General features: G+C 38.5%; 1 protein-coding gene across 1 annotated transcript; it reads left to right on the forward strand.

Annotated features, from left to right (window-relative positions):
* Positions 1-2,326: 2,326 nt before the first annotated feature.
* Positions 2,327-12,548, forward strand: LOC145783214 (small ribosomal subunit protein eS6-like). Its single transcript, XM_082595018.1, has 6 exons — positions 2,327-2,400; positions 3,076-3,306; positions 11,090-11,201; positions 11,382-11,531; positions 12,053-12,210; positions 12,420-12,548. The coding sequence occupies exons 1-6, from the start codon at positions 2,395-2,397 to the stop codon at positions 12,501-12,503; spliced, it is 741 nt and encodes a 246-aa protein (XP_082451144.1). The 5' UTR covers positions 2,327-2,394; the 3' UTR covers positions 12,504-12,548.
* Positions 12,549-22,338: the final 9,790 nt, after the last annotated feature.

Genomic DNA, 22,338 nt, shown 5'->3' on the forward strand with positions numbered 1-22,338 from the left:
GTGCTTTGCCGTAATATTTCGGATTCTCCTGTTTTCAATAGTCTTATTTGCGAGAAACTGTCTTTCTGCTTTGTTGCGTTGTTTTCGAGCATTACGGACCTTTTGAGTTTCCCACAAAGGAGATGTCGTAGTTATTTGTGTTGTTGATGGGACTGTAACTTCCAAGATACAACCCAGGGTTGATACAAAATTTTCCCAGATTAAATTGACCTCTACCGTGGAAAAAACATTTTCCCAGTTAGCAGCATTCACAAGATTTGAAACAGAACCCAGTCTGCCCTCCTAAAATTCCGACGCAATCTAGAGCTTTTATTGGTGCGAATGCTTAACAGCGCAACTTCTGCTAAGACCATGTTATGGTCCGAGTTAGCTAAGGGTTCCAAAATATCGACGTTGGTAATAAGCTCTGGATTAGAGGTGAACAGCAGATCCAAAGTTGCTTCTTCTCTTGTTGGACTTAATACACACTGCACTAAGTTATTGTCCAGAATTACCTTCATAAAATCATCATTGCTTGGCTGTAACAGAGGTTAGCCCAATCAATTGAATATGATCTCATGAACTTAGGTGTCATTTTTTAATCTCGTTTCGAACAAGCTGTCTTGGCCACGACGAATTGAAATCCCCTGCAATTTCGATCTTTGGACTTTTTTCCTACAACGGCATGGCCTTTATTCTAATCTGGAGACACTTTTAAATACTTCAGACAAACAGGTGTTAGTAATTCCAGGGTATTAGCGATTTCAGATCATTATCATTTATGATTGCAATAGGAAGTTATGTTAAATAATTAAATCACTTATTCATTATTCAGTCATTAACTTACTTGAATATTCCAATTGTTTAAGAGAAATATTTCCTACTGTCCGCTCTGTTAGCTCACTGATTATACGCGCGTAACGCAAGATCACACGGCGCTTGTTCTGCTCTCGGGGTGTGCACTTGAGCAACGCATTTCAGGACTGCTCTCCATGCAGTGGCATCTACTGGATGGACTTTTTTTTGTTTGTCGTATCCAGGTTTATACCCGGTGGTTGAAGATTTAGATTAAGTGGACGGGAAGGCAAGGAAGCCAATCTTCGTGTCCACCTTCAGGCATGTCTTTAAGTGTCCTGCCACCAACACAGCCGCATGCTCTTGAGCGGTGTCGAACCGGCGCCCTTTCGATTGCCGTTCCAAGGTTCTCACCACTCGGCTATGCAGCCGACAACTGGATGGACTAATTCCCTAGCAACAACACTTCAACAATCGGAAAGTTCACTCAGAAAATCTCGGTAACCGGCCCTGCGTTAAAAGCCTCTTCAAGTGTGCGAAACTACCAAGAAAATTCTATCAAGGCTTTGTCAGTCCGAGGATAAAGATTCAAAAACCAGCTAACCAACCGTCTCAACTACTGTTTGAGCCGTTCAAAGACTTTATGAGTATTAGTCATTTCGCATCAGGATTTGTTGGTTAAACGCAGTCTCGTTTTGTTCTATCAACGTCTATCAACCATCTGAACAACTCAAGAAAATAAATTAATTGAGATGCATAAGTTATATCTCGTCATTGAAGCAATAGTGACGCCAGCGTATGCAACCTAATTCGTACCATGAACAATTCGTACCGTCAGTTTGTAGCCTACCTTGAAAAGATCGAGAGAAAAAATTAAAAAAGCCGAAGTCGCTGATCGCAGTTTCCGCAAACAAACAAAAACAAACAGATTTTAAAATGTTTGCGGAAACTCCGATCAACCTTAACCCTTTTAAAATGTTTGCGGAAACTGCGATAAGCGACTTCGGCGAACTCTTAGGATCATTACCGGAAATTTTATAATGTTTACGGAAACTACGGAAAAACGGAAACTACAATCAGCGACGTTCTATTTTTTCTCTCGATCTTTTCAGTTTGTTTGCGGAAACACCCTATCTCTTTTAAAATTTTTTAGAAAACTCCGATCAACCTTAATCCCTTTAAAATGTTTGCGGAAACTGCAATCAGCGACTTCGGCTAACTCTTAGGATCATTACCGGAAAATTTAAAATGTTTGTGGAAAATTAAATTGAATTGAATTGCGGAAAAACGGAAACTGCGATCAGCGATGTTCTATTTTTTTTCTAAAGGTACTCTTACCACCTGGCCTCGCAGCCGATAAGATAAATTGCAAAAATGTATAATATTGTTATGCTTAGCATATACAATCTAATTAATATTTATGCTTAATAAACAGAGAAAGTTGGAACTATCTATATTAAATGTGATGACATTTAGTAAATTGAATCAAGTCCTTTCTTTCATAAAAATTAATATAAAAAATCTCGATACCATGCGAACAAAAACCTTTGAAACGAAATTGGATGCAAGATTCCGTCTTTTTCTGTCATGATGTTGTAGAGTTGGAGGCGGTGAAAAAATATGAAGGTAAGGCTTGTTGAAAGCAGGAAGATTTGTGAAACCTAATTGATTGCACCTTTTGAAGTGTTTATGTGAGGTTTGCATTGAATGTATGTCGAATTAAGTTGATAAAGTATGGATTAAAGTAGATAAAATTACACAAGTGGAAGCTCATCAAACATATAACTTTTTTTTGAGTAATTGTTTTGATCGATTGTGCTGGCTTGAGGGTAATCAAGAAGCGCCATAACAGTATTTGACTAGCCTCTAGTATTGACTTATTTATAAAATTTGTTGGCTTTGTTATGAGTTACAACTACAAGTAGTAAAAGTTTCAAAAGGTACAATTAAATTGATTGACGATTAATCAACTGCCGTAACTTTAAAAATACCTTTAAGATTCAGTATGTCTTAAAACTCAAAATTGTGAATATTGCATAGTAGCTAAATTACGCTTAGATGTTGCACGTATTGAGGTTTCTTTTTTGCATTAAAATCTGCACACATTTGCCCCTGTTTCAAAACCACATTTTGTCACAGGCTTTTCCAGTGTTGCAAAACTAAATAATGATGGCAAATTAACAATAGCATCAGAAGTGAAGTTATTTGTCAGTCACCATCTCACATAATATCATATGGTATTTTCTGCAAATTTTTAGTCTATTTTAAGAAGACAATAATTCATCCAAAATCTTTTTTTAGTTGAATATTTCGTACCCCGCCACGGGGTGTCAAAAACTTTTTGAAGTTGACGATGAACGAAAATTAAGAATGTTCTATGACCACCGTATGGCACAAGAGGTTGATGCAGATAATCTTGGAGATGAATGGAAAGGATATATATTCAGAATCACTGGTGGAAATGATAAGCAAGGGTTTCCCATGAAACAAGGTGTTCTAGTAGCAACAAGAGCACGTCTCTTGTTACACAAGGTACCGTACCGTATATACATATTTGTTCAATGGTTTAAACCTGCCAGGTTGTTGTATGGTTTATGCATCACACTAAATAAACTTTTGATACATCCTGCATCAAATTAGTAATTGTAAGATTAATAAATGGAAGTGGCTGCATTCACGGCGCCGTAAATACAGCCGTTCCATGCCTTTTTTTAATCTTGACGTCACTTTTACTGCGCATGCGCGCTGTTGCTGGAAAAAAAGTGCGTATATACCGTATCATAACTTCTAAATTTAACTGTTTTTGCCAAGTGAATCAGTGATGTGTGCGATCTTTGTCTGGTTGATACTTGCAAGGATATGAGTTCGATTCCATCGAAAGGTAATTTGTTTTAGAACTTAATTGTAACCCGAAGTGACTCGATCATTAGGCTACGTATTTTTGTGGCCGTTCAGTTTAGTTTGTTTTTAGTTCTGGCTATCACAACGAAAAAACAGTATATGACAAACATAACAGAGGTATAGACAAAGGTAGAAGCGACAAAACGCGGATGTCATAGCGTGTATGATAGCAAAGCAGGACAATCAGTTTAAAATATGGCACTGTCGTAACACCTAAAAATTTTATAAGTTTAGAATTTTTTTTTTAATCAGTATAATTGTTAAAGAAAAAAAAAAACTTACTAGCCTTTTTTTTCTCTGTTTTAAATTTAAAAAAAATTGTTAAGGTACATGTTACGACGACGCCACGGTTATGACCGTGCCATATTTCAAACTGATTGTCCTGCTTTGGTATCATGCATGGTATAACCACTGCGTTTTGTCGCTTCTACCTTTTTCTAAAAAGGCATGGAATATAAAATTTTTAGGTGTTACAACCGTGCCATATTTTAAACTGATTGTCCTCCTTTGCTATCATACACGCTATGACGTCCGCGTTTTGTCGCTTCTACCTTTTTCTATACGGTACCTCTGTTATGATTGTCATAATTATGCTGTTTTTTTGTTGTGATGGCCAGAATTAAAAACAAAGTAAACTGAACGGCCACAAAAATACGTAGCCTAATGATTGAGTCACTTCGGGTTAGAATTAAGTTAAAAAAAATTACCTTTCGGTGGAATCGAACTCATATCCTTGCAAGTATGAACCAGACAAAGATCGCACGTGCCACTGATTCAATTGGCAAAAACAGTTAAATTTAGAAGTTATATACGCACTTTTTTTCCAGCAACAGCGCGCATGTGCAGTAAAAGCGACAAAGATTGAAAAAAAGGCATGGAACGGCTGTATTTACGGCGCCGTAAATGCAGCCACTTCCTTAATAAATACCCTAGTTTAAATTGTCAGATTTGTTAATCACTTGCCTACAGTGTAAATGCTGGGTGCAATTTTTTCATACAGCTACTGCAGTACTGCTCTGACAAAAACAAACAGTGTATAAGCAAAACTGTCAATAAAATGACAAAAGTTGTTAATGTACGATTTGGAGACTACGCGAATAACTGAATAGGATGCTATCTTTTTTAAGGCAATGACAAAAAGTGATGCTTATGTAGCATTTGCACAAGCATCTTTAGCAACTTAAATTTTTCTGTTGCTGCTGATAAGCAGAGAGCAGACATTTCTTTGCAATTAGAGTTTTTAAATACAGTTTTATGTAGACATCAAATTTACAGTAGCAGATTTTAAGAATAGAAAGTAAACAATCTCTGCTTATTACAGTGGTACATTGGTGTTAAGCTACTGTGGTTGTAAAAATTAATCTGAACAAAATGGTTTGTATGTTTTTTACATACAAATACAATATTCATTCACTTGATTATAAATCGCATGTACTGATGTTAAAAGTTAATAGTAATCGGATGTACCCAAATTCGTACCCTGAAAAGATCAAGAGAAAAAAATTAAAAAAAGCCAAAGTCGCTGATTGGAGTTTCCACAAACAAACAAGAACTCTTAGGATCATTACCGGAAATTTTAAAATGTTTGCAGAAACTCCGATCAACCCTAGCCCTTTTAAAATGTTTGCGGTAACTGCGATCAGCGACTTCAGCTTTTGTTTTATTTAAAATTTAAAAAAGCCGAAGTCGCTGATCGGAGTTTCCGCAAACAAACAGGATCATTACCAGAAATTTTAAAATGTTTGCGGAAACTCCGATCAACCCTAGCCCTTTTAAAATGTTTGCGGAAACTGCAATCAGCGACTTCGGCAGACTCTTAAGATCATTACCGAAAATTTTAAAATTTTTGTGGAAACTGCGATCAGCGACTTCAGCTTTTGTTTTATTTAAAATTTAAAAAAGCCGAAGTCGCTGATCGGAGTTTCCGCAAACAAACAGGATCATTACCAGAAATTTTAAAATGTTTGCGGAAACTCCGATCAACCCTAGCCCTTTTAAAATGTTTGCGGAAACTGCAATCAGCGACTTCGGCAGACTCTTAAGATCATTACCAAAAATTTAAAAATGTTTGCCGAAACTGCAATCAGCGACTTCGGCAAACTCTTAGGATCATTACGGAAAATTTTAAAAGGTTTGCAGAAACTGGAGAAAAATGGAAACTGCGATCAGCGACTTAGGCTTTGTTCTATTTTTTCTCGATTTTTTCAGTTTGTTTGTTTGCGCATACTTCAATCAGCGACTTCGTCTTTTTTAATTTTCTCGATCTTTTCTGGGTATGAATTGAGGGTATGAATTAGGTTGCACCCACAGTAATCTTTGTATGTAGATTGTGCATGCAATGACATTAAATGCAAATTGCAATCTGTTGAAGTGTTCTGCATAATGCATATTCACAAGCCACTAGAATATCTGCTATGGCTGGTGACCAAAACCTGGCTGCATTAGCATCATTAATAAGTGACTGCATTCTGTGTCAACTTCCATAGTTTGACTGCAATCTGCTTGTGTAACTCTAATGTCCTGGATTGGATGCTGCTCGGGAGCACCTTTTTTAAAAAAAAACCTTACTACAATTTGAATTGGCTCATCAGATGATGGTGCATTTGCTCTTGCGTCACATTTTTAATTATATATACTTTTTGATGACAGCATCAACTAAAGCATTGTTTCTACATTTCCACATAAACATACTTATTTATGCAATTGATTGGGTTTTGCTTATTTTATTTATGTTTTTTTCAATTGCAAGTAATAATGTTTAATTTAAATTTTTAATCATGGTACATTTGCAGAATATAATCAAATGTGACCTTCATCCCAAAATTGCTTGCCCTAGTTCTCTTTGTATTTAATTTTAATTAGTTTACTTCATTTTTAAGTTGTAAAATGATGGATTGTATGCACTGCATTTTTACTGCAAATAAATAGATTTGGTTGCTATACAAAATTGTAATAATTTCTAGAAAATAATTTTATCAATGTATATATCTATAATCATAGGCGTCGATTTTTTCTTAGAAGAGAGGAATTCTGGGTGGGCGAGAGTTTTCAAACAGATTTCATTGAATGTGTATGTTTGCAAATTCGCAATGGTTCGGTCTTCGAAATGAGCATATTTTTACTTCGGCAAAAACTTTGCCGAGGCCAAACGGCAAAATTTGAAATTGCCTCGGCAATTACTGTGAATATTTAGTAGGAAAAGATTGTACTAAAACATGTAAAACGAGAAGCGAAAAATGTACTAGAGTGGTCTATTACGAACGCATTGTTTGATTTGTTGTGATGTAATAATACCAAAAGTAGTGATAAAGCGAGCAGCGCCATACGCACGCTGTTACGGTAATTCACGTAAAAAAACTCACGGAAAGGGGAAAGTAAGTTAATTTTGGGTTGATTCAACATTCGAGTCAGCACAAATCGGTTTAATTTTTCCGGCGGGTCATATTGCGTAACAACAATGCCCAATAAGAAATTTAGGTTTGTTTTACATTAATTCGACATCTAGCGACGTTGATTTATAAAATAATGTTAATTGCTCAACCAGGTAGGCTACAGGTAACATATTAATAGCTCCCTGCGAGAAGATCGCCTCGATTTATGTAAGCTTATATTTATAAGCCAACATAATTTCGGCACAATTGGGACACTGCGAGCAACACAAAGTCTGTTTGATGAACTAGTCAGAATCGGTATCATCAGATGCCGTATCTGCTGGACGAGATAACGGAAAGCGCGGCGCAACAAGGAGTAGATGCTTACAATAATTTGACGTCTACTGGAGTTAAATCAATGCAAATAGGGTGATATTTTGATAAAAGATTCTCCCAGCTGGGCACGTGCCTAAGCGCCGGCGAAGTAGGAAGTAATCCAAATAAAACATCCAGCAATAGTAAGATTGAATCAACATCCTAGTCTGGTGTAGTCTGAGAAAATTAGTTTTTTTCTTGTAATCTTGTGGTCCTTACAATCACCTCGGCAATTGCCGACGCTAATTTCGAAAAGTGTGGTTAGTCTTTCTCACAAAGACTGCGTTTAGCGTCGCTGCAGCAATTAAGCTTTAATAGGTTGGATGTTTTCGTTCTTGCATCTTGCGATCTTAAGAGCGCTGCTAAACTAAACAAACTTCTTTTATGTTTTCCTTTGCGACCTAAAAAGCGCGTGACTCGACCTGTTATCTTTATAGTGGCGCCTTCGGATTTGCCGCATTTTGATTTGTAAAAGCGATTGTTTTAGTACGTCTTTACTTTAGTTTGTATCGGTTATTTTATTGTCATGTTCATTATGATGTCATATTTACATTCCCTTTCGCTGACCGGGAACTGAAGTTTGATTGTGACGTAACAAAAGTGAGGCCATTCGGAGAAAAGATCAAATTGCGGACGCAAATTCGGAGAAAAAATCAAACGTGGCTTTCTCTCACCAGGAATTGCTAGCTGCGGCAGTTGCCGTAGCAACAACAATGCAGTGAGTACTGCATTTTTTTCCACGCAGCGTTGTTGCGGAATTGCTTTGTTCTGTCGGATACCTAGCGAGAGACGTAGCCTAAAACAAGAGGTTGCGCTGCAGTTGGTTGGATAGTCCAGCGTTTAAGAAAAACGGAAATAATTGTAACGAACACTTCATAAGTGTCATGAAAACAGGGTGGGCGAAACATATTTTGCCCACCCTGGTTTCACGGCAGGGTGGGCGTCGCCCACCCTGCCCACCCTATTTCGACGCCTATGTCTATAATACAATTTGTATATGTTTGTTTTTCTTGGGACAATGTTCATGTGTTTTTGCACAAAGTTACGTTTACACAATGTCATGGGTTAATGACCTCCACCCTCACAGGCTTTTATAGGCTATATAATAGCCTCTGCCTCTGGGTTTCTTTTTTTGCTGAGACTTTTCGGTCATTTGTCCAAAATGACTTGAAAAAATTCGGTCATTTTTTATTTATTTCGGTCATTTTTAGTCATTTTTGGTTATTTTTTCGGACATTTTGACCGAATTGACTATATTTTTTTCGGACATTTTGCTAAAAAATCGGTCAATGACCGAAAAAAAAAACCCCAGCTCTGCCTAAAATTTCTGCAGTAGCCTGTAGCATAGGCGTCGATTTTTTCTTGGGTGGGCGGAGTTTTCAAACAGATTTGATTGAATGTGTATGTTCACAAATTCGCAATGGTCAGTCTTTCTCACAAAGACTGTGTTTAGCGTCGTTGCAGCAATTAAGCTTTAATAGGTTTGATATTTGCTTTCTTGCGCCTTGCGATCTTATGAGCGCTGCTAAACTAAACAAACTTCTTTTATGTTTTCCTTTGCGACCTAAAAAGCGGGTGACTTGTGACCTGTGATCTTTAAAGTGACGTCTGCGGATTTTTCGCTAAATGTTCGGACAGGTGACTGCTGACTGTGCGGATATTGCTGCTGTATAACTGTCGTTGGTTTGCGGCAGATAATTGATTGTTTTCCAAGGCCCACAAACAGCAGCTACAGTAACAAGTACCATCAGGGTTAAAGACTCATCCATTGTAATTCGGAAAAAAAGCTTTCTTTGCAAAACACGACCTTCCCGAGCCGGAAGCTGATCCGGCAGCATGCTAACGTCAAATGAAGCAGGTAGAGATCCATGGCTCATGCTGTCTTCTACAACTACCGGTGCATTGCCTGAGACAATGACTTCACCACTGTCCAATGACAGCCTTGAAGTACTGCTTTCTTCATCCTGTTTTTTTTTTCGGTCATTGACCAATTTTTTAGCAAAATGTCCGAAAAAAATATAGTCAATTCAGTCAAAATGTCCGAAAAAATATATAGCAATTTGGTCAAAATGTCCAAAAAAAAAAACAACCTTTCTCAGCGAAACTTAATGTTGCAGCTAGTCAGGAAGTGCAAATTTTGGTTTGTATCAGCTACTTGAAAGGAAATATTTTCATCAGAAACAATGACCAAAATAAATAAAAAATGACCAAATTTTTTCAAGTCATTTCGGACAAATGACCAAAAAGTCTCAGCAAAAAAAAAAAGCAGTTTTCGTCAATGTCATCCCTACGTTCATTCATGCTGGACGTGGCTTTTTCAGCGTTATCATCTCGATGCCTTTTGGAAGCTGGTTTTAAGAATGCCTGAATAGATGTTTGACTTTGCTTCATGTTTAACTTTTCAATAATGAAATGACAACATCGCGCGGTGCCCCAATTTATACCCAGCAACAACTTTGTAAAGAAAGATTTCATTTGTAAAAAGCGATTGTTTCAGTAGCCTACGTCTTTAGTTTGTACTGTATCTGTTATTTTATTGTCATGTTCATTATGATGTCATATTCACATTCCCTTACGCTGACCCCAAACTGAAGTTTAATTGTGACGTAACCAAAGTGAGACCATTCAGTGAAAAGATCAAACGTGGCTTTCTCTCACCAGGAATTGCCAGCGTGTGGCAGTTGCCGTAGCAACAACAATGCAGTGAGTAGCGCCTTTTTACAACGCAGCGTTGTTGCGGAATTGCTTTGTTCTGTGGGATGCTTAGCGAGAGACATAGCGTAAAACAAGAAGTTGCACTGCAGTTGGTTGAATAATTCAGCGTTTAACAAAAACGGAAATAATTGTAACGAACATTTCGTAAGTGTCATAAAAACAGGATGGGCGAAACATATTTTGCCCACCCTCGTTTCACGGAACCACCCGGCCCACCCTATTTCGACGCCTATGGCCTGTAGTGTTCTTTTTATCTTACATTTCAAGTCTTTTATGGTCCTTAATATGTATAGACTTTTTGTTATTGCTAATGGGATCAACATATCACAGCTGTCTAAATCTTTAAGCATATGTTGACCGGTTTTGTAAGATTGCTATAGGATAAACTTAACACAACCATCCAATACTGGTTCTGGTTGGATATGTTAAGTTTTTGTTTACTGATTAAAATTAATGCGGACCCCAAATGTAAACCGCACAAATTTTGACAAAAAAAAATTAGTAACAGTTTGCAAATAAAGTGAATTTAGTAAAACTTTTTTTATATTTTTGTGTAAATTTTAAATGAAACTTGAACAATGTTGGACTGAAAAAAACAATTTAATAATTGTTATTTGAATGCAGCATGTTTTTTATAAAATCAAATGGATGCTTCAATTTTTGGTGTTCCATTAATTGGTATCTACTTGATTTGATGACTCAAATTTGTAGTTTAGTATTAATAGCTTGCACACTTTGCCCCTGTTTCGAACTTCATTTTGTCACAGTCTTTTCCCAGTGTTGCAAAAATATACTTGATGGCAAATTAACAATAACACCCATAAATGGAGTTATGTGTCAGTCACCATCATACAAATCAAAGTCACATAAACTCTTCTGCAAATATGTGACATAAACATAAAACAAAAGGTCAGTGTTACCTTACCACGAAGTAACACGACTTTATTTTTTAGGGTCAATCTTGTTATCGTCCTCGTCGTACAGGGGAGAGGAAACGAAAATCTGTTCGTGGTTGCATTGTTGATGCCAACCTCAGCGTACTTAACCTTATGATTGTCAAAAGGGGTGTGTAAAATAGTTATTTGATGTTTTGTATTACAATAATATAGCTAATTTGACACAAAACTGACAAGTGAATTTTTCAGGAACCCTTCCAGTAAAAATGTTTGGTGTCCCTACTTCAGATTGCTTGTCATCAGTTAACTCTTAAACTGATGTGTTATATAAAATACTTTTTTTTTTCAGGTGAAGCTGAGATTCCTGGACTTACTGACAACACCATCCCCAAGCGTTATGGGCCTAAACGTGCCAGCAAGATCCGTAAACTTTTCATGTTGTCTAAGGAAGATGATGTGAGAAAGTATGTTGTAAGGCGACCAATGCCAGCCAAGGAAGGTAATTTATTATACTATCAGCAATCAACAACAACCATCAATCCATCATGCTATGTATCCATCGATTATTGCGGATCCATGTGTAAAAGAATCTTTAACAGGATCGCTTAACATCCTGCAATTTTCTTGACTAGGTTAAGTTATCTGTTGTGCTTAGGATTTCTGAATATTCATGACTGGTTAAACGCATAGAAAATAAATCTGACCGTGTGACTTTGTGGTGTAAATGATGGATAACACCGTGTTTCTTGATGCGTTCTGCAAGGAAGACTCTAAAACACTAGATAGTATCTGATACACCAAGCCAAACGGTTGAATTCGTATTTTCGATGTTGCAGACATAAAAATGCTTACCATAATAATGCATATCACTTCATGACCTTGTCTGCAACATAATTCCGCTACAGCAATTGAATTGTTCTTTCGTTTGTTAAAAGTTAGGGGTTGTTTGCTTGCATGCAATGTTAGGTTCATGTTAGCAACGTGCCACAACTGGAGCAATGCCATTTTCTGTATGCTCAGGCAAGCCGCCAAGGACCAAGGCTCCAAAAATTCAACGTCTCATTACGCCCCGAGTTCTGCAGCGCAAGAGACATCGCATGTCTCTTAAACGAAAACGATGCGAAGCAGGAAAGGTCGCGGAAGCCGAGTATAAGAAACTTCTTGCTCTCAAGTTAAAGGTTAGTTATTGCTGACTATAGTTTTCTTGATATAATTTTAAACTAAACTGAACCAATTTCACATCTTTTATCGAAGACTTTACTGTGTGCCTTGAAATCTATAACCTTGATTGCACAATGTATCCAACAAAACAAAAATAATTCAAAAAAGTTTCAAAAAGTATTTTCAAGAAGAATTGCAAATTTTCAGTGATTTATTTTTTGCACAGGATGCCAAACACAAGAAATTGGAGGCACAGAGAAGACGAAGGCTCTCAAGTTTACGAGCATCCCAGTCTGCGGCATCGAGTTAAATCGGCGTTTCTTGCAGTGCGCAATAAAATACCCCACTCACTGAATCATTGCAAAGTGTGCGTGTTTAAGCGATGCACGACTAAATGACGCGAACCACATGTCGCAAGACTTGAACGATTTCATTCATACCGGCATTCGTGTCTTCAGTCTTCTAAGCCAGGGTTTCCCAAACTTTTTTGGGCCACGTACCACTATTTGTAAAAATTTTTGAGTCACGAACCACTAATTTTTTGTAAACAACTTTTTAACTGCAACTTAACTTTTACAACAGGCATACCTCAACAGGCCAAAGGCATCAAACCAAACTGTATTTGTTTTATTATGCAACAAAAAAGAGGCCCAGAAAGATTTTTAGTACGCCCAAGTTGGATGGAAACCCGCATGTTAGGAAGCGTACACTACTTGCAAAAGAGTTGTCCTTTCATGGGAAAGTAGGTTACAACTGGGCTCCTTTGCGGTAAAGCTCGATTTCCTTCAAATGTTCCACATTCGAAGGGGGCATCACGCACAAAAAATGTTGAAAAGCAATGAACTCGGAACTTCAATTTATAAATCAAACGTTCGCTGTGTTTGGGATTATCTAATTGAATATTGCGAACACAAAATTCTTATTGACTAAGTAGTAAGTACCGTACCCAATAAAATTTACTCCGTGTTCCACTCTTAACTGTTTTCAAAAGAGGTTAACCTGGTTGGCTTTGAATCTTTATCCTCGGACTGACAAATCCTTGATAGGTTATTCCTGGTTGTTTCGTATACTTGTAGACTGATTGGCGTTTATTTTGTTGCGAGTACAAATTAAATACACATATTCATTAACCATTTGGAGGGGGTCGGGGGTGTCGATTTAACTTTTTTGCATCAACAGTTGTATCTCTAAAACCACTGAGGCTGCGACTACGAGATTTTTTGACTTTTCCTAACTTTTATTCACCTTTATTGAGCTGAAGTTTTGAGCGAATAAAGGTTATAAATTGAGAGATATAAGGCATTTCTCAGCACATTCTCTGAAATATTTCATGCCGTATTCTATTCAAAATTTTCCCATCAGCTGGATGAAAGTAGTTAATTTGGCCTATGTCTCGATCCTAACTTTCACAGCGTGAAGGGATTTGGCTGTGTGTAAAATTATGTAAAAAAATTTTAATCACAACATTGCAATGCATGTTCTTCATTACTCTACCAAAAAAAGAATGTGTAAACTCACGCTACAAGTACAGCATAAGTCATTTCAACGTAGTCAAAATGAGCAGTTCTAAAATTCACATAGCTTTTATTTTTGGATATGCTCATTGCTCAGCGTAAATAATTTTACAAAGTGAATCCCAAATTTTGAAACCGTGCCTTAAAAAATAACAGATGTTACTCCTAAAGCATAAGAAGAATCGACAGCCCCCCCCCCCCAAACTGAGCAAGACTCCAGGAGCCCAACCTTCCAAGGGTTAATTAAGGTCAAATCGTACAAACGATCACATAGAATCTGTGGATACTGCAACGGGTGGCTGCGAAGTGACCTGGAAGGTCTTCCTAGTCAAGCAGCCACCCTCCACAAAAGAAAAGGTAATAAATGAAACATAAAAGAAGGAATTGAAACATAAATTTACAGTATACAGTAGTTGCTGAAATGAACACAATACGAGTCAGCTAATAAGAGATCTACTGTACATAGGCCTGAAGCCATCAAGTAGCCTACCGGTAATGCAATAGTAGAATTTTTTTATGATGATATTTAGGCTAAATGAGTTATGTGAATCATTTCCAACGGGATTGAGTTCCAAACTTCCACACCTTTATATTTGAAGTTTTGAAGATGAGTAGGCCTATTGAGGAACACAAAAATTACCCATGTTAATTGCATTTCTGGTATTGCACAAATGAACAATTTTTGCCTTTTTAAAATACCGTAATTAGATAAAGTATCAAGTAGAGACTTTTGACGCAGGGCTGGATACCGAGATTGCCGGAGTGAAGTTTCCGCTTGTTGTCTGTCAATTATGCCACTCAATAGGTGCCACTGAATGGAGAGCAGTCCTGAAATGCGTTGCTCAAGCGAACACCCCGAGAATCGAACCAGCGCAACTTGAGCACCGCGCAACAACAAAGCTTCTTCGTTCACGAAGTCACGCGCTAACCAACTGAGCTACGGTATTGAATATTTTTATAGTCGTGAGCAATGTCGTTTTAAAAGCTATTTTTATCGAAAAGCTGCCAAAACTACATTTTTCTTTGCTTGTTGCAGATCATAATATATTAGACATACACTCGAAACCCTTCTGTAAAATATAAATCAGTGTAGAGTATGACTCGCATTGTTTGCTTTGCGAAAGCACCTAAAGTATACTACAAACTTCACGATGCATAAAGTCATAGCCTAGCTGCTGTAAAATTATGTGGTGGTCTCTACAGTGTAGCGTACAGCAGCGAAAAGAATTCAGTTTTCTTCAGGTTAAGTCAGCGTTTCTCAACCTGGGGGTCGCAAAAAAATCTGGAAAAAGGAAAAATCTTTGCAGCAATCACTTTATATACGGTACAGTAATGTCGTAGCAAGCGACTAATTGGTTGCATTGTTACGAAAGAGAACGCGTAGCTCGGTTGTAGGCCAATTTTTCGTTGTTTGTTCAAGTAGAACGAATGAACTGAGTAAGCCTGTACAGCAGGGCTACTCAACTGGCGAACCGCGGTCCGAATCCGAACCTTCTGGGTGTTGAAGGTGGACCTCGGGCTTCTGGAAGAATAACCTCATTGCCACATTTTAGGGCCTTTTTAAACAGATTTCCTCTAGGGAAAAGCAATTTTTTGTGAATATCCAAGGAGCTGGAGGCTTCGCTTGGATGAAGGCTTTTATTACGTCTGACAATATAAGGGCTTCTATTTATCTTAAATAATTTCTGTTTATGGTAAAATAACAATTGGCACCTATAGTAATTTAATAAACTTTGTTATGACAACCTACATTGCACTATTACGGTACCACTAGGTATGGATATTCAATGAATGCTCATAATTACTTGTTAATTCAACTACCCGTATACTTGCTTTATACTTAGCCAACTACAAAGGTTTTGTCAAAAATACAGCTAACTGGTAACCTTTCAACTGTCTTTTCAAACAAGTATTTTTTAAATATGTTCTACATAACACTTGCTAACTGTCTTGTGTAGCTGAGTGTACCAGCTGCACTACAAAACTTTCTGCAATTGTAAAAAGAACCGCATGCAGGGAATGGGATGGGATGGAATGGAATGGAATGGAAGATGGAATGGAATGGAAGACAGATTTTGGGATGAAAGATGGAAAATGTCAAGGATGGAAAGGAATGGAAGATCTTGATGATGGGATGGAAGACAATCTTCCATCATTCCATCCCAATTCCATCATTAACTTTCTAACGCTTTACCAAGACATGCATTTTATTACACCAATTGTCTGCGATGCTTCTCAAGTATTTTCGTTAGGTACTTTGTTATCTTCTCCAACGTACAGGGCCGGATTTAGCTGATGGGGGGCCTGGGGCACTTTCAGATCTGGGGCCCCCGTGCAAAAAAAAATTTTTTGCGCCTACGGCGCGAAAAACCACTTCTACAACTACAGTAGCATTAATCCGATACTGCTCTACACAGCACTTTGCAGAAGCTTCAAAGGCTGAAAGAATAAAATAATAATAACACAAAATCACATTTTGTCCACGTAGGGGGGCCCTTCAAAAGTCGGGGGCCCGGCGTACCTGCACTCTCTGCCCCCCCCCCTAAATCAGGGCCTGCCAACGTAGACTACTACAACAGTTTCTTTAACTTTGCTAGGTGTTGTTTCTTTCTGTATTTATAGAATCAATCTACGTTTCTAGTTATAACACCAAATGGTACGTAATCTTTAGGAAAATACTGCTGTTAAATTTTTAGCTTAAATTTAGCCTATGGTTTTTAGGTTTATTTGTGGCATATTCAACGCGGAGATCACAAAATGTGAAGATGGAAGATGGAATGGAAGATGGAAGAGATTTCTGAGATGGAATGGAAGATGGAATGGAAGATTTCTAAGATGGAATGGAGATGGAATGGAAGAAAATCTCAGGATGGAAGATGGAAAAAACGTCTTCCATTCCATTCCATCCCATTCCCTGACCGCATGTTTAACGCGGTACCAACTACCGCCCTTTTAGTGTCATGAGAATAAGGCAATCGCTCTGAGCCTTCGTATCCCCTTCTTTAGATATCCCTGCTTCCATAGTCCGCAACAGCATTGACAGGCCACGGTGTGTATTGTGCAATGTAGTTTGCGGTGCTGAATTTATGAAGCCATCAAAGTTAAAACGGCATTTAGAAACACAGCATTCCAATCCCATCAGCAAGTATTTAAACGCCATGAGGCCGGTTTGAAACGTCAAACATTAAAAGTTGTGACGTTCAGCAGTTCTTTGAAATTAAATGTTATTGAAATGTATTTTTGTGCTAATTTTTATAGCTTATCTATCGAAAAGAAAGCAGGAAGGGGGTCGCAGGCTGTATTAAACACCTACAGTAAAAGGGGTCGTGAATCACAAGAGGTTGAGAAACACCGGGTTAAGTGATCGACAGCGACTCATCTTATTTTGAAGAGAAAGAGTAGCAATACGCTATAAGCATAAGCTATATAATTTCAGTAACGTAGCTAGAAAGAAAATTTTAGGGGCCAAAAGAAACTGTTGAATACTTAATGCTTGAACTAAAAAGTTTGTTTAAAACATACGCTACTTACCAAACGCACCTAAACTTTTATGAAACGTCATTCAACATGTAATACAATGTCATTAAAGCGTTGTAAGCCTAATCATAATAAAACATTTTTTGAGATAGGTGCAAGATAACAAGTTGTTGGGGGAGGCTACTCCTTGGTACTCCAAACCCTCTCGCGTAGCTGCATCCTGCATAAGTTATTGTTCACATTTGTAGGTTGGCAACCAGGCCCAAGCCAGCAAAGTTGCTTGTAAAATGGTTCATAATCATCAATCGTTGGTGACGTTAGATCAGGGGTCGGCAACCCCTGGCACGCGTGCCACTTGTGGCACGCAAGATGATTTTTCATGGCACGCCAAATTCTCGTTGGATCACCAAGTCAACATAATTGAAATTAATGTGTACATGAGGGATCTAACGTCTCAATTTTGCAATAGATTTCAAGATTTTCAACATTTTGGTTCAGTATTTTCATTTCTCATCAAGCCCGAGAGCAGCGAAGGCTTGACATTATCTGCATTTGAATGGTTGGACATCGAAGCCTTCCAGATGCAGCTGATCGAATTCAAATCATCCCCATTGTGGACATCAAAATTCGTCGAATTGCGGAAATCGCTGGAAACGATTGAAAACAACCAAACAAGCATTTTGACGTCCTGGGAATCTTTGCCGGAGAAATTTAGCTGTCTCAAGAAGATGTCAATAGCTTTGCTATCTGCATTTGGCTCCACTTATTTGTGTGAACAAATATTTTCGCACATGAATTTTATTCTCAGTCCACATCGCAGCCGACTTACGGAAGATCATTCGGAAGCATGTGTTCTACTTAAAGTGTCCAAATATAATCCTAATACTACAGAGCTAAGCAAGAAAAAGCAACGACAAGGACCTCATTAAAAAGTGACTCTTATGACCAGTGGCGGATTCAGAACGTAATTTATAGGTGGGCCTAGGTAATATCTTGGTGGGCCTTCACCAATAATGCCACGGCGGGCCAGCATACAAAAACTTAGTGTTAGCCTACCGGAGCTTCTACACAAGGCGGAGTATCCAAGGTTTCAAGTTAAAAAAGTTGATTATGTCATTATAATTCGAACTGCCAGTGAGGTGTCTTTTAAAAGACCAAAGTGTCAAGTTGTTAAGGCGTCCAGTCAGCATGGATGATCTCAAGCGCGTTTGGATCCTGTTTGTTACGGTTGAAAGTCTCTCAACGCTGCAGGACGTGGAAGGCAGTGTATGATGATCCTTAAAACACTGTTCATTTTCGGGAAAATGTCAGAAGGGCGGCTGTCCAGTAGCCTACTTCTATTAATGTAGGAAAGTTTTCCAGATCCATTTTCCGTCTGATGTGTTGAATGAATATGTTCAGCATCTGCAATCTCGATGCCATACAGTACACACGGACCATTTAGAATGTTTTTTTTGTTTTTTTTTGCCAAAAGTGGCTGCGAAAGAGGCCGCTGCTCTCATTAATCCATACGTGTCTTCCAGAAAGCCTCAGTTTAACTCCGTTATCTGACTGTCAAGAATACAGTTCCACAGCGCCTTTAAATCCTCATTGCTCTTGACAGCTCACGTTTTTCCCAGGGTTGTGGTGACAGCAGACTTGTGAAACTTCGAAGGCAGCTTGCGTTCACGAGAAGCAACTACGTCCCAGTTATAGTTATCTCATGTTTTACCATCAGTTCTTTTGTCAGTTTGAGCACGTCACCAAAGTCACCCTTCGAAGCTTCGCGGAAAGTTGCATGTGTAGCTTTCAGTGTTTCAATTAGTGATATACAGTCTGTCACACAAAGTGTTGAGCTCTGCAGGCCCTTGGTGGTAAAATCGCTGTTTTCAAATAGTTTGCGAAAAGTCACAAGCATGAAAACGAACTTTTTGTTTGCATCTGCTGCAGGAGCTGCTCTGCTTCTATTAAAGCCAGCCAGAGTCTCCAGTAATACATCAAGCAACTGCAATATCTGTTCCCGACAATTATTCACCAAATCAAACGTCATATAAAACCGTTATGGTCTACTTAACCTAGCTGGCATCTTACGTCATGGAAATTGCTAGAAAATGTCCAAATATTGCACCATCGGTCGTAAGACCTGATGAAATATTGCATTAGCCGCTTGAACACCTGTTTGAATGACTTCATAATTGTCTTTCATTATTGCGTCACAGTTACTGTCTACGTGCATTTGAGATGTCGCAAATTATTCTAGTCATTCGTAAATTGTTTGTTGGAAGTCAGCCGCAAATTTAACTGTTTGCTTGGTGCTTGCTAGCTGGACAAATTTTCCGTCTTTTATCTAAGTAATCTGTTCTGTAGTGACAGTTTTAGAGGCGTACGGTGTTGCGTCCCATTTTCGATAGCCGCGGGATAATTTTACAGGAATACACTTTTGAATAGACGTTTCAAAAGAGTGTTTATTTTTCGGTCATTACATGCAGACGAACGGATCCGGGAACTTTATCTTACAATTTTCCCACGAAGAGATTATGGTTTACCGCTGTGACCAATATCTTATGCACTGACCCTGATTTTGAAGTCCACCTGGTGTCACATGAGCGTTCCAGCTCCATGATCTGCCGGCTGGGATGCATTTCCTTTGGTATCTCCATCAAGCGAGAGTGCCGGTGGGCCCCGGTAAAAAAGCTGTGTATTTGATTAACAATGTCAAAAAATGTGCTCATATGTCCGGACTCTTTAGCAGCGGTGCAAAGCACTTGTTAAGCCGATGCGAGTCGCAGTGTACATAGATGGTTTAGAACGGGAGAAAACAGCTGGACAAGAGCGTCTGTGAAATGCTGTAAACCATCAAGCACGGCAGTGGCGAAAGACTAACTTTTTTCCAGGGAAACATCGCTTTGTGTAAATTGTTTATGAGCTGTTAAAGTGGTATCATGCTGTGAAATAGTGATGCCACAGGCAATTCAGTGCCAGCACTTAGTTGTTCTAGTGTTAAACATTAGTAGACTATGTTTTCTTTCCATGAATCTGGTTTTGGGTGGGTCCACTGTGAATTTGGGTGGGCCTGTACCAATCAGGCCCACCCGGTAGATCCGCCCCTGCTTATGACTGCATTCGATGTTTTCCAATAAAGTTAATAAAAACAAATTTGTTTCTTGTCTGTTAACTCAATCAACTTTACTGTTTAATTTTAACATCAGATAGTTGCCAATACAAAACCAAACATACAAAAATATTTGGCACGCGAGTTGTTGATATTTTGATATTATTCATAAACTGGCACACTGCATACAAAAGGTTGCCGACCCCTGCGTTAGATAGAGATTAGGGTAGCAGCTCAAGTAGCTAACATAGCGCTTTTGACATAGGGCTGTGCGAAACGAATAAACCAGTTTTGTTTTGAACTGTGAAATTCAAGGTTTGTTTAAACATTGTGTTTTCGTAACTGACGTAATGCAAACATAGCAGAAATGAATGGTGTTTACCGTAAAACCACAATTGAATTAGTTAGCCCACTTGGGTATGCAATCCTATTTGCGATATGAATCATTTTATCGCATGAGTGAATGCGGTACTAGCTACTTAGTGTTCTACGCATGTTTGGTTTAGTTTTTGAATCTTTATCCTCAGACTGACAAAGCCTTGATAGGTTATTGCTGGTATGCTCGTAGAAGCTTTTGACCTGCTTTTGACGCAGGGCGGTTACCAAGATTGGCAGAGTGAAGTTTTTCGATTGTTGCCAGGGAATTATTCCATCCATTAGGTGCCGCTGAATGGAGAGCAGTCTTGAAAGTACGTTGCTCAAGCGTACACCCCGAGGGTCTAACCAGCGCCGCGTGATCTTGAGCCGGGCGCGTAACCACTGAGCTAACGGGGCAGGACAAGTCATTGCTTCTTTAGTGATCTACAGCCTGCCTTGCAGGACCAAAAATAAATAATAGACAGTAACTTACATTCGACTCCGCTTAATTTGGATACTTTGGTTCCACTCACTTTTGGCCGAAACCGAAAAGCGGAGAAACGGCTTTTTCCGAATTAAGTGAAAAATCAATTGTTCGTTTCATGATATGCGTGAAGGCAGACAATGCATTAAAAATACCGTACTGTTGCGTAATAAATGAATTGCAGCTGCGCTATACTGGAGTAATTGGCACTACTGTAATCGCATAAAACGCACTAGAATTATACCTTCTGGTTAGTTGAATGGTATAGTATTTCGATACCAAAGCGACTCAACAAATATATTACTGTGTAACCCACACATATAGGGTTGAAATAGTACAGTAATTCTTCAAATACTGTGTCCTGTGTCCGAATTATGCGGAGAATTGTTCGAATTAAAGGGAGTATTTTATGTACAATTTTTACTTTTGTTCCGTTCCCGAGCATTTTGGCCGAATAAAGCGGTTGTCCGGGTTATCCGGTGTCCGAATTAAGCGGAGTCGACTGTATTTGGGTTGAATAACATTATTCGAGTGAATCACATAATAAACAAGCTAGCAAACAAAAACAGATTCAACGGTTTTCAATCCACCTGTATGCCTTTGTCAAGAAAGTATCAAAGTTTAGATGTGTTTTTAGTGCTTTTTGTTATGTGGTTATATCAGGGGTAACCAACTGGCGGCCCGCGGGCCGCATGCGGCCCGCCACGCTGTATCGCTGCGGCCCGCGGAAGGTATCAGCGTACAAGTATAACCAAAAATATTTTTCTTGAGGAGTTAAAGAGCACGAAGGCAAAAAATACTTTCCGGGAAGCATATTTTCGCTTTGCATAGCCTATGATTCCACCGACCGACCAATCAGATTATAGCCTAGTTCTAGGTGGGGTTTGCTTAAAGTTATTACAATGCGATGTCCACCCACACTGTCCCAGTGGTTGATTAAAACGTCTGTTTTCGAACTTCGAAATTGTCTGTGAGCATAGGGACAGGGTTGCTTATTTTAAGTTTGCAAATGTCATGTAAACACTAATGTGCGTTTCACCATTCTTGTGCTTCACGAGCAGTGTTCTCTTTGTGCAAGTTTTTTTTTTGTGAAATTGGTCGGTGTGCCAACTCAATTTATAATAAATTGGCAAAATATTATAAACTTAAAGACTTTTTCTGATTGCATTATGAAAATATTTAGCTTAGTACTGCAAAATGTTTTTATTTTTATTTTTTTAGA

This window comes from Aplidium turbinatum, chromosome 14 (genome assembly GCF_918807975.1).
Source record: "Aplidium turbinatum chromosome 14, kaAplTurb1.1, whole genome shotgun sequence".
Taxonomy (NCBI): Eukaryota; Metazoa; Chordata; class Ascidiacea; order Aplousobranchia; family Polyclinidae; genus Aplidium; species Aplidium turbinatum.